Genomic DNA, 16,223 nt, shown 5'->3' with positions numbered 1-16,223 from the left:
TGCTGTGATTCTTTGCCAACAAAACATTAAAGTCTCCAGAGCAGGGTCAGTCAGATTCTGCCCTTGGGATGCTCCTAGACCCTCAGTTTCTTTCAGATTCTTGGAGCCTCAGCATAAATCTGATCTGATCAAACCAGCACACCATCTTATATTTCACAACAGATTTTTCTCTCTCAGAGAACCTTGTCAGTGAAGATCTTCAGCCTGGCTCAAGAATGGTGGAACAGACACAGATCTTATAATTTAGTTGTAAGTTACGTTCAGAAGTTTCAGAAATAGAGCTTCCAGCTCTCCAAAAGCTTCTTGCTTCCCCTTGTAGTGCTGTGGTGGGTGTCAGGAATGCCTGTGGTCTCCAGTAGTCACAGGCTGCAGGACTAGATGGCTCTAAGCAGGTTTTAAAAGCAAAAAAAAAAAAAAAAAAAAAAAAAGTGGAAGTCTGAACTTCTGAAGGTTTTTAGAGTTTCCAAGGCTGTAGTGTGCTGGAAAAAGAACAAAACCAGGTCTGAAGACAACATCTTACTGACCTCTTTCTGTGTCAGGCCAGAAAATGCAGCAGCAATGAATCTTTTTTTGCTGGATTTATGCAAAGTATCTGCAGAATCTCCACACAAGGAGCAAGACAAACCACCGAAGTGACTTCAGAGCAGCACAGCCAGACAGATCTGCATGGCTGCTCAGTGCACTCCCAGGCTGCTCAAGAGGCTGCTGAGTAGGTGCCTGCTGTCTGCCAGGTTTGCAGCGAGGTGTGGTGCTTTCAGCAGCTCTGAAAGATGCTCCCCCACGTGAGGAAAATATGGTTTTGGGACGAGCTGGTCCTGCTGTAGACTATGCATTCTGTGGGCTGCAGCAGGAGCGTTTCTTGCTTTGTTGGCATCCTTTTTGGTGCTTTCAGGAAATAATGTAGCAGCTCTTAAAGGCATCTTCTGTCTCCTTGGAGGGAAGCCCGTGGCTCTGCAGGGGTGCTTCGTGGGTGAGAGCAGAGGGGAGCCTGGAGCAACAGGGGCTCCCTGGGCAGAAACCTCATGGGGCCACTCAATGTGACAAAGCTTTTTTCAGGTCAGCACCAGACCTCAGCTCATGGTGACCCGGGGAAACCTGCATTTGGGGACGCTGAGTCACTGCAAGCTTGTTGGAGGTACCAGCACTGCTGCTGCAAAAGCAAACATCATTCCAGTCAGCAAGACAGCTCCTCTGAGTCAGTGCCTCACAAGTCTTGGTGCTGGTTTTCACTGGAGAAACTGGGGCAGCTGCTGGCTCCTGGTCAAACCCCAGACAATGTGAAGAGGAACTCGGCAGAGGAGAGGCACACATTCTGATGGGGCTGTGCATGAAGCTCAACATACACTGGAGAAACAGGAGGTGGGAGCCACCGGAGAGGGCAATTCCACCAGCTCATGGTGTTGCTGAAGGAGGTTCAGGGAGGGAAAAGGAGGATGGCTGCCTGGTGCCCTCCTGTCTCATTTCCATAGGTGTAGGTCCATGACCGTAGAATCATTTTGTTTAGAAGAGGCCTTTAAGGTCACTAAGTCCAATTGTTAACACAGCACTGCCAAGTTCATCTCTAAACCATGTCCCATGGCACCATGGAGGACACTGAAGTGCTGGAGTGTGTCCAGCACAAATCTTGTGAGGAGTAGCTAAGGGACTTGGGGTTGTTCAGCCTGGAGAAAAGGAAGCTGAGGGGAGGTTGGAGCCAGGTCAGGGTCAGTCTCTTCTCCCAGGAAACCAGCAACAGGATGAGAGGAAACAGCCTCAAGTTGTGCTGAGGAGATTGAGGTTGGATGTGAGGAACAGGCTTGGTCTTAGAAAGAAGGCTTGATCTCAGAAAGAAATTCTTCACAGAAATAGAGATTGGCCTTGGAATGGGCTGCCCAGGGAGGTGGTGGGGTTGCTGTCCCTGAAGGTGTTTAAGAAAAGCCTGGATGAGGCACTTAGTGCCATGGTGCAGTTGATTAGTTAGGGTTGGGTGATTGGTGGGACTGGATGATCTTGGAGGTCTCTTCCAACCCGGTTGATTGTGTGATTCTGTGAACATTTTCCCCGCTAAGAATTGTCAAGGCCTGGCCCAGGTTTAGTGTGAGCTGGCCGCCCTGCATTAAAGGTTGGACTCCATGACTTCAAGATCATTTCCAGCCCGAACGCCTCTGTGGCACAGCCGCTCCCGACAGGAAGCCCTCGGAGGGGGCAAGAGCTCCCAGAATGCTCTGCGCTGACGGGGCTGGCGCCGTATGGCGGCCGCGCATGCGCAGCTCCCTCCCGAGGCCGCGGCTGTGCCCTCTGCCTTACTTCCGCGGGCCCAGCGCGCCTGCGCCGTCCGCGTTGGTGGTGTGCGTAGGCGGTCCCCGCGCCCGGCCTCTTCCCCGTGCGCGCAGCCGCCGTGCGCGCGTTCTCCCTCCTCGGGGCTACGTGTCTGCAGCTGGCGCTGCTGGCTCGGCCCGGTTCGTTTCGGCGCGGCGGAGGGAGGCGGCGGAGCTGGGAGGAAGCGGTGGTGAAAGCGTAGCAGGAAGCGTAGCGGAGGGTGACCGCGAGTAGTGCGACCGGTTAGCTCCCCGCCGGAGGTAGGAGCTTGGTCGCCCCCTCGCCCCTGTGTGGCGCAGCGGGATCTGAGGGGACGCACAAAATGGCGGCGGGTGGAGACGGCACCCTCCGTTACCCCCATAACGACCCCCCCTCCCTGGGCCTGGCCCCGGTCGCCCGCAGGAACCCCCCGCCACGGCGGGGCCTGGGAGCAGCACGGCTGTTGGGCTGCCCGCGGAGGGGACCGCGGTGTAACGGCCTCGGTTGCTGCGAACGGAAGCAGCCGGTGAAGAACGGCGTGTTTTGACCGGTTATAACCGCTGAAGGGCCTTGGAGCTGACGACCCTTCGCGTGTTTGTTTCGCTAGCGAGGGCTTCAGCGCGGCGGCATTGGGGCTGGAGCACCCTGCCAGGCCCTGCAGGCAAACAGCAAGGCCCTGCACCGTGGTGTGTTTCCTTCCCATGCGAAGGGCAGGTGAATAAACAGCTTGGAAACGGGGCCGTAAGGAAGGCTTGTGTGCGTTGCAGCCGGGCCCCTGGCACCCCAGCAGTGTGCGTATTGAATGCCCAAGTTTGATACAAGATGTGTTCACCCAATCTCAGCTTTTACACGTTGGATTCAGTTAGGGAAATGCCCCACTGGCTTTCTGAGCCTTACATTTCTCTGCGTCTAGCGGCATTCCAGTGAAAGCTCAGACCTTCCATTAAATCCATCAGTTCAGCACGTTGCATGGAAACAAAGCGATCTGGCACTTTGGGAATAGTGGTTTTGGCTTTAAAAGTGGCCGTTGAATGAAGCAGTAAGTTGTGGTTAGGTGGAGAGGTTGGCTTTCATCACCTATGAAAGCTCAGACCTGTTTTCTGGCACCTCATACTCACCTGTCTTCAGGGGGGGGGTTAAAAAGATACTTTTCCCATTGCTTGACATTGAAGCTGGCAATAATTGAGCTGCATTTGGTCAAAAAGACAGAAACTAGATTTCTTTTCCCCTAAAGCAAAGTGTTTTAGCACCGTAGCACAAGCTGGTTTGTAGGGTTCACCCAGGAACCTTGCATATTTGGGAATTTACCTGGTTATTAGCAACTTGGAGATGTGCTGCTGTAGTATTTTTGGTCAGTTATTTTAATACAGTGATACAACTACTTGGGGTTTTAAAATTTGTTTTTATAGGATTATTTTGAAGAAGCACTGAACTGATTAAATTAAAACTCCCTAACCCTGGTTTCTAGCCCAGAATTGATGTGGAAATGTGTGCCTGCTTTTGGGTTATGCTCTTCTGTGTGGTATGTGATCATCCAGCAGTCCTTTAGAATATTAGATGATAAAACTATGTTGTGAGCTGTCCATGAGGGTGGATGTAAAAGTGAGGTAATTATTTTCCCTGTTGAGAAGTCAGCCTTCAAGGACAAGAAGTATCTTTTAATTGTGTGTTTTTCTGATTTAAAGAGAAAAGTCATCTGCCAGAACTAGCAGCACACTAATGCTGGCTAGAAGGGTGGAGGACATTGGGGACTAGACCGAGCTCCTCTTCTCCAGCTTCTCTGACAACAGAACTGAGGGGTGTTTGCCCAAGGGTGGGGTTCTGAGTGGCTACAGAGCTCCCAGCTCCACTGGATTCCTTTTCTTCCCTCCTGTTTCCTGAGTATTTTGCAGCTTGGTTTTGGGACTGAGCTCAGTTCAAGCTCAGCTGTGCTCATGTCTGTCCTTCCCAAAAATGAGCTCCTCTGGGTATGAAATGGGAAGAACATTGAGACTTCTTTTGAGTCTTTGAAGGTAAATAGGATGTTTTCATATTTCAAGCTCACTATTCTGAATGAGGTTGGGGTTGGGTTTTTTATAGTAAGTTTTAGTCAGAAATACTAGTGTTTGCTCTTTGCAAGGTTTTTGGGCACATCACATCAGGTGTGCAGAGCTCAGTACGCTTCAGAGCTGGTGTCTGTATGTCAGTTCACTCCCCAGCCAGCATGCAGGATTTGTATTACTCTAAAACACGATGGAGCTAAAATGCCCTTTTGGTCCTGTTTTAAGAATTCCTTGCTGAAAAACTTCTGCTGATTGTGTTTCTGAGGTGTGGTTTTTTGTTTGTTTTCTGCTCGTGTAAACTTGATGCATTGAACCCCATCAGTGCTGGTATGGAATGGAGTCTTTTGGAGTTATTTCCATGAATAATGTTACTGAGCAATGCTGGCTCTGGATGGGATGGAGTTAATGGTGTGCACAGCAGCCTGTGAGCTGTGGTTTGGATTTGTGGTTAAACTGATGGTCACCACTGGTGCTTAGGCTAGCACTGAACAGTGGCTGTACAGTGTCAGGGCTTTCCTGACTGGAGCAGTGTGTGACTGTGAGGGATATTTCCAACCATGTAATGCAGCAAAAATTGGGGTAGAGAAGGAGAAAAAGGGGGTTTTGGCTTCCAAGATATCATTGCTTGGAGTCTGTTTGGGCACTGATCTACCTGTGGAGGTGGTGAGTAATAGTTGCCTTTGCTTTACTTTGGGTTTTTTCTGTCTTTATCTGTGAGTTTTCTCACTTTTTGTGCTTCCTTTTCTCCCTGTCCTGCTGGGCTGGGGAGCAGATGGCTTTGGGTTGTTTGGCTGCTGGCCCCACCATTCTTTTTGGGGCTAAGAGAGGAATGGATAGATTGGATTGGAGCATGCTGCACAACTTAGTGCAGATTAGCTGCTGCTTGAAGCGCCTTGAAAATACAGCTTCCAGCCTTTGCTGTTTGCTGTGGGGTTTTGTTTTGTCTGGGAAACGTGGTAGAAGCAGAGCTTTGAGCCTGGTCTGGTAATTGGCCAGTACTCTGGGAAGCATCCCCTGGAGACAAACAGCAATTCCACCTTCCTCCTCCACTGAGATGAATCCTGCCAACCTTGTTGCAACAGCCCCACGGTTTCTTGAATATCCTGATGTAACTGAAACGTTCATAGTGTACTGGTGAACCTGGTTTTGATTTTGACTGTAACAATAGTGCCCTGCTGCCATCTCATCACACTCTGAATCCGCCAATCCATGTTCAGCTGTTAGTGGATCCACCTGGCTGGGGATGGCAGTTGGGAATGTGCCCTGCAGCAGTTGGTGGCACCAGCATGTGGGAGGGTTTGGGCAGGAGCCTAGAGCAGTTTTCGCCTCCTGTGGCCTGGAAGTGTTTGCCTGAGCAGGTGTGTGAACCTGAAAAGGTAGACCGCTGAAGGAGGGATGCCTCAGCACTGTCAAAAGGTATCAGCAGCATGTTCAGCACCCTCAGAGGAACTGGAGGGTCCCCGGATCTAAGGATGATCCAAATGGACACTGTAGCTAAACCAGTATGAGAGTCAGCACGAACATCTGTTGAGGATGAAGTGTTTCCTCAAGAGTTATCTGCTCAGCTGTGGTGGCAAGTGGACCAGCCTGTTATCCAAGGGGAGGAGTGGAGGTGTCCAGGCATCTGGATGATGTCCAGCACCCGGGGACTCTGCAGCAGAGGTTGGTGTTGAACACGCTGGTGCCAGCTGGCAGTGCCTGCCGATGGTGGTCTGGCCCACATGCAGCAGAAGAGCTGAGGCTGCAGCTTCTCCTGATCTTGAAGGGATGTCTGGTCTGCCATTGCAGGAGCTGGATGCTGAGTGCTCCAACCAGGAACAGGGTGGCCAGACAAGAAAGAGGGTTTGACCGTTTGGTGTGGATTTGATGGTCTGGCATTGGAGCACAAGACTCTGGTGGACTTTGGTGCCTGCTGAAGACAAGCCATACACTGACGTTGTTGTGGGCAACACACCATGGAAAGTGTTTGACAAAGGGAAAGAATAATCCAGATCCTTCTGAAAGTGGAAAACAAAACAAGGTCAAGGGACCTACAAAGGAGATCCAGGCCTTGGAACCGAAGTGGGAAGATGAACGTGGTCATGGTTGATTATCTAATGGCCAGGTCCCTGCCAGCTAACAAAAGAGGAACAGCAGCTTTCCTGGGCCTTGAGGCTTACTGGAGGAGGTGTGTTTGAGTTGAGTCCTCTCTGTTGAGTAACCCAAAAGCAGAAGTGTTTTGAGGAAGGCCTTGCAGACCTTCACAGAGATCCAGTGTGAAATGGTTGATGTGGTTGCCCTGGGGCTGGACTGGACTGGACTGGCCCAACTGTGAGGAGCAGAACAAACACCCCTGGGGCCAACTCCAAGTTTTGGGAATGTTTCATATTTCATCCCCTGGGCCGGTGCTATGTTTTGCATGTGTATCTGGACCAGGTGAAGGAAGCATCAATGGTTTTTCTCTTCCTGGGCACTACTTGTATGGCATCAAGATTTTCTTCCCTCACTGCTGCCTCCTCTCCCTCCTCTTCTCCCAGAACAAGCAGACAGGGGCGGGGGTGAAAGGCTGGGAGGGAACACAGTTGGGACAGCCAACCCAGTCAGGCCCAGGAGCTGTTCTGTGCTGTGTAATGGCTTGCATGGGAGTAAAAAACTGGGATGGGGAAGAAAAGGATGGTTTTGGACTTGCAAGGCTGTGGGATTTAATCCTGGGTGACCATCTTCTGCCTGTGGGAGGAGGCACTGAGTGCCTTTACAGAATCCCAGCATAATGGGGGTTGAAAGGGGCCTCTGGGGATCATCCAGTCCAACCCCTCATGGAAGTTCAGATGGAACCTCCTGGGTTCCAGTCTGTGCCCATTGGCCCTTGTCCTTTCACTGGTCACCACTGAAAAGAGTCTGGCCCCATCCTTTAGATATTGATCAGCTTTGCTTGTTTTCACTTCCCCCTCTGATAAGGGTGGGGAGATGGTAAGGAGTGTCTGAGGTCACCCCCCAAGTGAGTACATCCTATCTTGTTTACTTTTAGGGAACTGCAGCTTCTGTAAATTTTTTCTAGCTGCTTTCATATTCAAGATGGCTATGTAATGGTTTCTGTAATGGTTTCTGTCAGCATCTCACTAATATTTGACATTGGTGTTCAGCTCACTGAGCAGCTCATTTTGTACCCTGTGATGTCCTGCTTAGTTGTACAAATTGGGTGGAGGAAGAAAGAGGAGGGTTTGGGCTTGCAAAGAGCTTTCCTGGGTGCTGCCCTACCTAGGGGGGGGCTATGTCACCGTTTAAGCTTTCAGGGCAAAAGCTCCACAGGACAGAATTTAGATTATCCTCTCTCAGGGTGAAAGGCAGGAGAAGTAAAGGGGTAAACAAAAGGACTTGCACAGAATTGAAAGTTAAGAAAACAATTTTAACAAAAAATAAAAGGTATTTAGGGAAAAGGGATGTACAGAGGTATTGAGGAAAGGAATATATACAGAGACAGGCAAACCCAAAGGTTGGATGGCAGTGGACTCCCTGGAGGTAGGCCTGAACACTTGGCAGCAGCTCCCCACCCGGCAGGAAGGCAAGAGGCAAGAGAGAGAGCACTGCCCCCTTAAATAGAGGATAGGAAGGAAAGGAGAGGGAGTAACATGACCTGGTGACTCCCCCGGCGTCGGGTTCCACCCTAAGGTCCCTTTGTTAACATTTAAACCACGCCAGGCTGAGAGCCCTGGGGCTGTTGAGCCTGGAGAACAGTCTGAGAGGGGATCTGACCAATGCTCAGCAAGAGATAAAGGGTGGGGGGCAAGAGGATGTGGCCAGACTCTTTGTCATTGGTGCCCAGTGACAGGACAAGGGACAACAGGCACAAACTGGAACTGAGGAGGTTTCACCTGAACTTCCATGAGGAGAAACTTCTTTGCTGTGAAGGTGCTGGAGCCCTGGAGCAGGCTGCCCAGAGAGGTTGTGGAGTCTCCTTCAGTGGAGAGATTCTAAACCCACCTGGACATTGTGCTCCTGGGCAAGCTGCTGTGGGTGCCCTGCTTTAGCTGGTGTTGGACTAGAAGATCTCCAGAGGTCCCTGCCAGCTCCACCATGCTGGTGTTCTCTAAGCAGATAGCCAGAACATTTCTTTTACCCATCCATTTTGGGAAGCTCTGTGAAATTGACTGTTGAAGTTAAAAGGAAAGCAAGAAGGCTGTACCTGACTTTTCTGTGAGGCTTTGAAGTTTGAAGAACTACCTTGTCCACCTGAGGAGAGTTGTCTTTGAGGAATTCTACCTATTCGTTTCTGATAAAGCATCAGCAAGCTGCTTGGTGACTGCTGTGAAACCAGTCAGGATGTCACTGCACCAGCAAAGGCAGTCCTGGAGGATCAGAGACACGCCCCAAACAAAGCTCTGCTTGAAGAGGAAGGGGACATTCTGGCCTTAAATATCCAGAGCATTGTTTCCTTGCTCTTGGCATGGCTTTATCTTTCAACTGTCTGTTTCCAGTGTTTCTTTTGAGAAGGTCAGTCATGAGACCCAGCTGATGGAGGCTTCACTGCAGCACTTGACTGAATGTCAGGAGAGAATCTGAGCCTGTTTATGTGCTTGACCTCTTTTTACTGCTTTTTGAGTTGTTGATGGGGTCGGGTGATGAGGAAACTGCTCAGATCTGTTTGTGTTCCTGTGGGGGTAAATTCCTCCCTGATTCAGGAAGGTTGTTTCAAATGCTGGAGCCAGTCTTTTGCCAGAGCAGTGGCTGAGAATGTGACTGTTGCAAGTCCTGTTCAGGGAGCATCCAATTCCAAGGCTGTTTGTTGGTTAACCTTTTTGGAAGGACAGTGAGCAGGCCCAGCATTGCCATGCCCTGATGACAGCCTTCTGCTGGCTGCTTCTGAGAAAAGTCTCTGTGTGTCTGTTTTGCTTAATTAATATCTTGGATAATGGCTGCCATAACATCCTCATAGGTGTGCTCAGGAAGTATGGGGTGGATGAGTGGACAGTGAGGTGTGTTGAGACCTGGCTGAAGGACAGAGCTCAGGGGGTTGTGATCAGCTGTGCAATCTGGTTGGAGGCCTGTAGCTCACCGTGTCAGGGCTGGGACCAGTCTTGTTCAACGTCTTCATCAGCAACTTGAGGGATGGAGTGAACCCTCAGCCAGTTTGCTGATGATACAGAACTGGGAGGAGTGGGTGACACCCTGTCAGGCTGTGCTGCCATTCAGTGAGAGCTGGGCAGGCTGCAGAGTTTGGTGGAGGGCAACCTTCTGTAAGAGATTCTGTACGAGACCAAACCCTTTCCATGCAAACCCAACGCATTCCACACCTTGCCTCTGTGAATCATATAATTAAGAATTATCATTAAAATGCACATTCATCGCATGTTCTTCACACTATTCACTCAACAAGAAGAACTCAAACCAAAGCAGCAGCATCCCAGCACAGACCAGAAGTGAAGAGTTGGCTCGTGATCCACCCCTTGTGCCTTCACCACAACTACAACTCCAGCATTGTGTTGTTCTCCAGCTGTGTCCAGCCCAACTTTTGCCAAGAACAAGAGGAAATGGCTTCAAGTTGCACCATGGGAGGTTTAGGTTGGATATGAGGAGCAATTTATTCCCCAAAAGGTTTGTCAAGCCCTGGAACAAGCTGACAGGGCAGTGGTGAAGTGTCCGTCCTTGGAGGGGTTTCAAAGATGTACTGAGGGGCATGGTTTAGTCGTGACCTAGCAGTGCTGGGTTCAGTCCAACAACTTCATGATATTAAAGGTCTCTTCCAATACAAACAGAGATTTGTAAAATGAGGTCTACTGATATTTTCACACTAGTCATGGTTGGCTTTGATTCTGTTCTCTCTCCAAGTACTTTCACAATGAGAGGTTTGGTCTGTTGTTTTTTGCTCTCCACTTTTGGGAGTTCTCAGGAACAGCAAGTCTGAAGGGCAGGCAGGAGATGATTTTAAGTGTTTGCTTCATGGTCTGTTTTGAAAGTGGCTAGAATGAACTTGGCCTAATGTGCAGTTGACATTTAAATATGCTTTGATTTGTTGAGGGAGATGTTGGATGAGGGCCTGGTTCTGGGGTTGTCTGGTGGGAATCTTTGTTATGGCTTCCTTTTTTTTGATGAAGAGAGGTGGATGATGTTACTGTAGGTACTTTTTGTCCTTGGCCTGGCTGCAGTTTGTACTTATTAAGATTAAATAATTGCCAATAGAACTTTAAAATGTGACAGCAACAAGTCAGAGGGATTCAGCTGTAAAATCTGAGTCTCCCTGCAGCTTGTCTGTGGTTCACCTCTCTCAAGCTGTGTGTCATTTTTGTCTTTTGAGTTGTGGTTCTCAAGCTTCAGTCCTTACAGATGACTGATATGAGAGAGGCACGTCCAGTCGCTTGAAAAAAACCCCTCTATTTGGAGACAATTTAAGTGGAAATTTGAAAACCATACCTGTGGTGGAGTTAGTATTGGTGAGATCAGAACCTCAACACTGCAGAGGTCCAGCATGTGAGTTCAGAACCACCCAGGTGTATCTGCAAGCCCTGCTAAAGGTACTTGGTGAAAAGCTGCCAGTAAACCTCATTCAGACCTCACCTAGAGCTGTGAGGAGAGTGACACCAGCTGGTTGTCTGGTTTGGGGAGATAAAGTGGCAAGGGGTGGGGTGAGGGTTTGTTGGGGTCCTTTTGCCTGTGCTGGTCCTGTGGATGAGGCACTTTGCTCTGAGTCTGTTACAAGAATTTCCCAGGCTTGGTGGTATTTAATTTTTTTTTTTAAATTTGTTAGTGTGAGCATAACTTTGTCTTATTCTACCTGCATTTGTACTTTCTTTTACTGCCTGATGGGACCAGGTTCTTGGTGGCTTGAGCTGAAATAAAAGCTGGCAGCTTCCATTGCCCTTGTGCTCATAAGTAGATGGTTCCAGTTTCTGTATGATCTTACACCTGTTGAAAGCTGTGTCAATCAAAGATCTTGCCTTTAACATCTGGAAATGAATTATTTTCTAGCCACAGAGCTCAAATGTTGTCACTCCCTTGGAATACTTTCAGGGTATAGTAGTTTACCCCTGAGAGTGGTCATGGGAGTGTCCTCCTGAAAAACTCTGCCGCTGTCTTCAGATCAAGTCCACAGTGAGCTGGCATCCCAGTTGTAACTGTTGAGGTTACAAAACTATTGTAACCAAACCACTGGTGTTTGTAACATCTACATAATGGTTTCACTTGGGTTTTGCTTCATAAATGGGGTTTGCTATTTTGGCTTATTGTCATTGTAAATAAAAACCAAACTGTTCTGAAGCACTGAAATGCTAAGTTTTGGAAAAGTTTTGAGTGTCATCTCCAGGTATGTTGTCTGTGATGTTTGAACTTGAGTCAAGTTCATTTCCTTAATTACCTGTTAACCACTGCATGTTAAGATGTTATGCAGTGCAGAAAAAAACCCAAACCTGTTCCACTGAGTTTTGAATCCCAAAGTACTATTTAAACTGTCACTAAAGCACCTTGCTGTGACCTCTGTTGTTCTCACTGGTTATAGAACCCACAGCATAACGTAGCTGAAAAGATCAAACCATCTAATCCTTGTCTTTTAACTTTCAGCTTTGTGTTATTCTTGGAAAGTTTCGCACCACTTGTGAATTCCTTGCACCTTGGCGTTGGGAGCCCACTTCTGTTGGGCCCTCCTCCTTTACAGTTTGCTCACATTAAGACACAGTTGGCTCTTCAGCAGTTGACCTCGGTTGCTCCCAACGCTTCTGCACCTCCTCATGCTTGGTTAAATCAGGTGGTTCCGAAAAGCACAATGTTTAGCCCTAGAGGAACTTTACCTCAGAGGCCCAGAGGACCTAACCCGTCTGGCACAAAGCCTCCAGGATCCTTTACGGGAAGGGGTGCAGGAGGTCTTCAGAGAAAACCCACGCCTGGAGCACCTCAAGGAATGCCACCGAGATGTTCGGGGCAGGAGACACTTCAGTGGACAGGTTCCCAGAGGATAAACGTTCGGGTAACTCTGCACAGGCCTGATCCGAGGAAGGTGAAGGAGAAGTCAAACCTACACCAGGAGCAGAAGGGGGAGCCTCGCCCAACTCGCTGGGATATCAGCCCGTGCCCGGCTGGGATGAGTGGGCAAAAGCCACCTGCCTCGGCGCGGATCTCAGAGCAGAACTCCAACGCCCAGAACCGCTACACGCCAGAAAGCGCTTCCAGTATTCTCGCGAGTTTTGGGCTGTCCAACGAAGATCTGGAGGAGCTCAGCCGTTATCCAGACGATCAGCTGACGCCCGAGAACATGCCGCTGATCCTGAGAGAAATCCGGATGCGTAAGATGGGGCATTCTTTGCCTGGCCTACACAGTCAGAGCCGGGCAGAGGAACCCGTGGGTGGTAGCGGCGGTGCGGCAGTCAAGAGTAAAGTGATCGATTACGGCCATGCGAGCAAGTACGGTTACACCGAGGACCCCCTGGAAGTGCGTCCTTTCAACCCCGAAGCGCTGCCGGAAGAGCCCCTGGAAGCACGTGTGTATGCTCCTGAGGTGCCCAGCGCGGAGAAGAGGGAAGAGTTCCCCCGGGAGCAGAGCGTGCCGATGGCTGTCCCACCGCCGAGCGTGCCCTGCAATCCGGTGTTTCAAGTTGAAGATCTGATCAAACAGACAAGATTCCAGATCGATTCCTCAAACACTCAATCCTTTTTTCCAGCTGAGGCTCCGGGGAAGGTGTCCGGAATATGCGTAACGCCTCCTGGACTCCCTGGGGTAAAACCTGTATCCCAGCCTGTGATTGCACCCATCATGCCACCTATGATGCCACCCATCATGGCACCTTTGGTGCAACCCATAATGCCACCAGTCATGCCTCCTCTTGTCCAGCAGCCCATGCCCCAGCACGTGATGCCACCAATGACCCAACCTCCCTTTGCTGCTGAAATCCCGACTGTAAACCATCACGAAAGACCTCAACACGAGTCTGGAACGAGCCAGCCCAACGCCCAGAGTGGCTCGGGAGCGGCACCCAAGCCCTTCCGCCCACAGGCCGAGGAGCCCTTTAGATCTCCTTTTGGCATCGTGAAAGCATCGTGGCTTCCTGTCCTTCCACAGTCCGATGCCCAGAAGATCAAAAAATTGCCCACCCCATCAATGATGAATGACTACTATGCCACGTCGCCGAGAATATTCCCACATATGTGTTCTCTGTGTAACATTGAGTGCACTGAGATGAAGGTGAGTGGCTCTCAAAGATTATTCCATAAACCTGTCCTCGGCATCTTACCTGCTGCCCTCTTTTAATGAACTAATTATTTCCTGAGTTGTGCTGCGGGTCACCAGTTTGAGATGTGCTAGAAGTTGGTGCTGGTAAATCATTGTAACTGCTGCACGGCCTCTTCTGTTCCAAACTTCATTTCACAGTTGCCATGCACGTTGGGTTTATATTTGTTGTTGTTTATTAAAAGTGATTTGTGTCTGCTGCAGAGGGTTTCAAATGACAAAACCAACCCTTTATCAATGAAGCCAAACTGTATCGGTTGAGTTTTTAGGCTCCTTTCTCCAAGAACAATGTTGAGGTGCTGGAGCATATCCAAAGGAGGGCAGCAGAGCTGGTGAAAGATCTAGAGCACAAGTCTTGTGAGGAGCAGCTGAGGGAACTGGGGTTGTTCAGCCTGGAGAAAAGAGGCTGAGGAAAGACCTGGCTCTCTAAAGCTCCCTGGAAGGAGATTGGAGCTAGCTGGGGGTTGGTCTCTTCTCCTAGGGATCAAGCCCTGGATGAGGCTGCCCAGGACAGTGATGGAGTCCCCATCCCTGGAGGATTTTCAAAGCTGTGTAGATATGGTGCTGAGGGATGTGACCTGGCAGTGCTGGGTCAAGGGTTAGATTCAATCTTGGAGATCTTTTCCAGCCGAAATGATGATGTGATTCCGTAAGTAAAGCATCACCTTCCTGGACATGGTCCTGGGCAGCCTGCTCTGTGTGACTCGACTTCAGCAGGTAGGTTGGACTAGATCTCCAGGGGTTCCTTCCAACCCCTACTGTGCTGGGTTTGGGGGATTGATGTTAAGTGGGGGACTAAAATGTATGCACAAATCAAATCTCAGTAGGGTAGCTGATAGATGTTCATTTATTCATGCCTCCCTGCCCCCCCCTACAAAGTCTGTGTTAAAACAAAGCAGCCTATTGAGCTGCAAAGATTTAATCTTCCAGACGTGGTCTGTGTGACACTGAGTGTCCCCAAGGCTGGAGGCTGGCTCTGGGGGATGCACAAAATGCTTCATTCAGCTGACTGAGCATTCAGCTAGGAAGCCAGTAACAGTTTCACCTCTTAAAGGAAGAAATGGAAGGAACTGGGGAATACTGGGAGAGAAAAAAGCATTTTGATAGCTGTGGGGGGGTTTTCCTTGAAGGCTTAGGCTTAACGTGTCAAAAATGATTAAACCCTAAAAATTAATAAGTCATTATTAGTTTCATGGTTAAAGAATCATCAGGAAATGTGTGAAAAGCCCATGGGGGGTGGTAGAGGGAAGGCATTTTGCAGAATGATGGAAGATCACCAAGTCCTGTTCAGGCTGCATGTTCAAAAGCCAAAGGAATGGGTAAGTTGGTGAAGCTGTCTTGGGGCTGCGGACTAAAAATCCCTTTTCATGTTTTTTTACCCTGAAGCACTCAAGACCAGGCAGAAATGTGGCTGTCTCTGCAGCCTTGAGGTCTTAAAAGGGACGAATTTAGCTGAAAATGCGTAAAAAGGATAGATTTGGGGTGTTGCAAATGATAGACAAAGCTCTTCCCAAAGGTGTCATCTGCCCAGATGTGGATTGTTCGGTAGCTTGTTTGCTGGTGCTTTCTAAACCAGAGCAAAAGTTACTCCTAAAAGTTCTTCACAGATCACCTCAAGCTTTATTCAAGGTGATACCTTCTTGTCCAAAGGGTGCTGCAGCGAAGTGTGTGTTCTCCAGATGGCCTCACCTTATGGCAGCTACTCAACCTTTGCTCCCTCTTGTGGCTGCTTCTAGCTCTGGTAGAAATCTGGTACTGATTTTGTTCTGTATCACTTTTTTTTCTTCATGTACACCTGCTGCTGCTTGGGCAGCTCAGACTGTTCTGAGTCCTCAAGGGACGAGTCCAGGGAGTGACCTGGTGGAAAGCAGCTTCATGGAAAAGGGACATAGGAATCCTGATGGACAAGTTCAGCATGAGGCAGCAATGCCAAGAAGGCAAATGATCTCTTGGAATGCATCAAGAAGACTGTGGCCAGCAGGTCGAGGGACCTCTACCTCTACTCTGCACTAGTGAGACTGCATCTGTGGAGTATTGTCCTCAGCACAGGAGTGTCCAGCAGAAGCTATGAAGATGCTGAGGGGCCTGGAGCATCTCTCTGAGGAGGAAAGGCCCTGGGGCTGTTGAGCCTGGAGAAGAGCAGCCTGAGCGGGGATCTGATCAATGCTCAGCAAGAGCTAATGGGTGGGGGATCAGAAGATGGGGCCAGACTCTTCTCAGTGGTGTCCAGTGGCAGGACAAGGGGCAGTGGGCACAAACTGGAACCCAGGAGGTTCCACCTAAACAAACTGGAAAACTTTTTTTTGGTGTAAGGATGCTGGAACCCTGGAGCAGGCTGCCCAGAGGGGTTTTGGAGTCGTCTCCTCTGGAGAGATTCCAAACCCATCTGGGCATTCTGAGCAATCTGCTTTGGGTGACCCTGCTTCAGCATGGGGGACTGGACTTGGGGCTCTTTGGAGGTCCTTTCCAGCCCCACCATGCTGGGATTCTCTTAACCAGAGAGCTTGGGGGTCAGTCATTGGATCAGCACTGTTCATGTCATGGGTAATGGGATTGAGGGCACTCAAGCTTGCAGATGACACCAAGCCAAGAGATGTGGTTGACATGCTGGAGTGATATCCATCCAGAGGGACCTGGACAAGCTTGACAAGTGGGCCCCTGAAAACATCATGTAGTTCAACTGAGGCCAAGTGCAAAATCAGCATCTGGATTGA

General features: G+C 49.6%; 2 protein-coding genes across 2 annotated transcripts; both read left to right on the top strand.

Annotated features, from left to right (window-relative positions):
• The first annotated feature begins 9,804 nt into the window (after positions 1-9,804).
• LOC128980382 (zinc finger protein 638-like) lies at positions 9,805-12,979 on the top strand. The gene is made up of 3 exons (XM_054398852.1): positions 9,805-9,890; positions 11,850-12,867; positions 12,944-12,979. The coding sequence occupies exons 1-3, from the start codon at positions 9,865-9,867 to the stop codon at positions 12,977-12,979; spliced, it is 1,080 nt and encodes a 359-aa protein (XP_054254827.1). The 5' UTR covers positions 9,805-9,864.
• Positions 12,873-15,447, top strand: LOC128980383 (zinc finger protein 638-like). The gene is made up of 2 exons (XM_054398853.1): positions 12,873-13,464; positions 15,323-15,447. The coding sequence occupies exons 1-2, from the start codon at positions 13,036-13,038 to the stop codon at positions 15,335-15,337; spliced, it is 444 nt and encodes a 147-aa protein (XP_054254828.1). The 5' UTR covers positions 12,873-13,035; the 3' UTR covers positions 15,338-15,447.
• The last annotated feature ends 776 nt before the right edge of the window (positions 15,448-16,223 follow it).

This window comes from Indicator indicator, unplaced genomic scaffold (assembly GCF_027791375.1).
Source record: "Indicator indicator isolate 239-I01 unplaced genomic scaffold, UM_Iind_1.1 iindUn_scaffold_145, whole genome shotgun sequence".
NCBI classification, from domain to species: domain Eukaryota; kingdom Metazoa; phylum Chordata; class Aves; order Piciformes; family Indicatoridae; genus Indicator; species Indicator indicator.
Note: the sequence above shows the minus strand (reverse complement) of the source record. Positions and strands in the feature narration are given on the sequence as shown.

Excerpts from the sequence above, each read along its gene's own strand:
- LOC128980382 (XM_054398852.1), top strand. The coding sequence starts at position 9,865 with ATGAGGAGCAATTTATTCCCCAAAAG. Across the intron at positions 9,891-11,849 it reads AGCAATTTATTCCCCAAAAG|CTTTGTGTTATTCTTGGAAA; the intron begins GTTTGTCAAGCC and ends TTTAACTTTCAG. Across the intron at positions 12,868-12,943 it reads CGAGCGTGCCCTGCAATCCG|CTGAGGCTCCGGGGAAGGTG; the intron begins GTGTTTCAAGTT and ends CCTTTTTTCCAG.
- LOC128980383 (XM_054398853.1), top strand. The coding sequence starts at position 13,036 with ATGCCACCTATGATGCCACCCATCATGGCACCTTTGGTGCAACCCATA.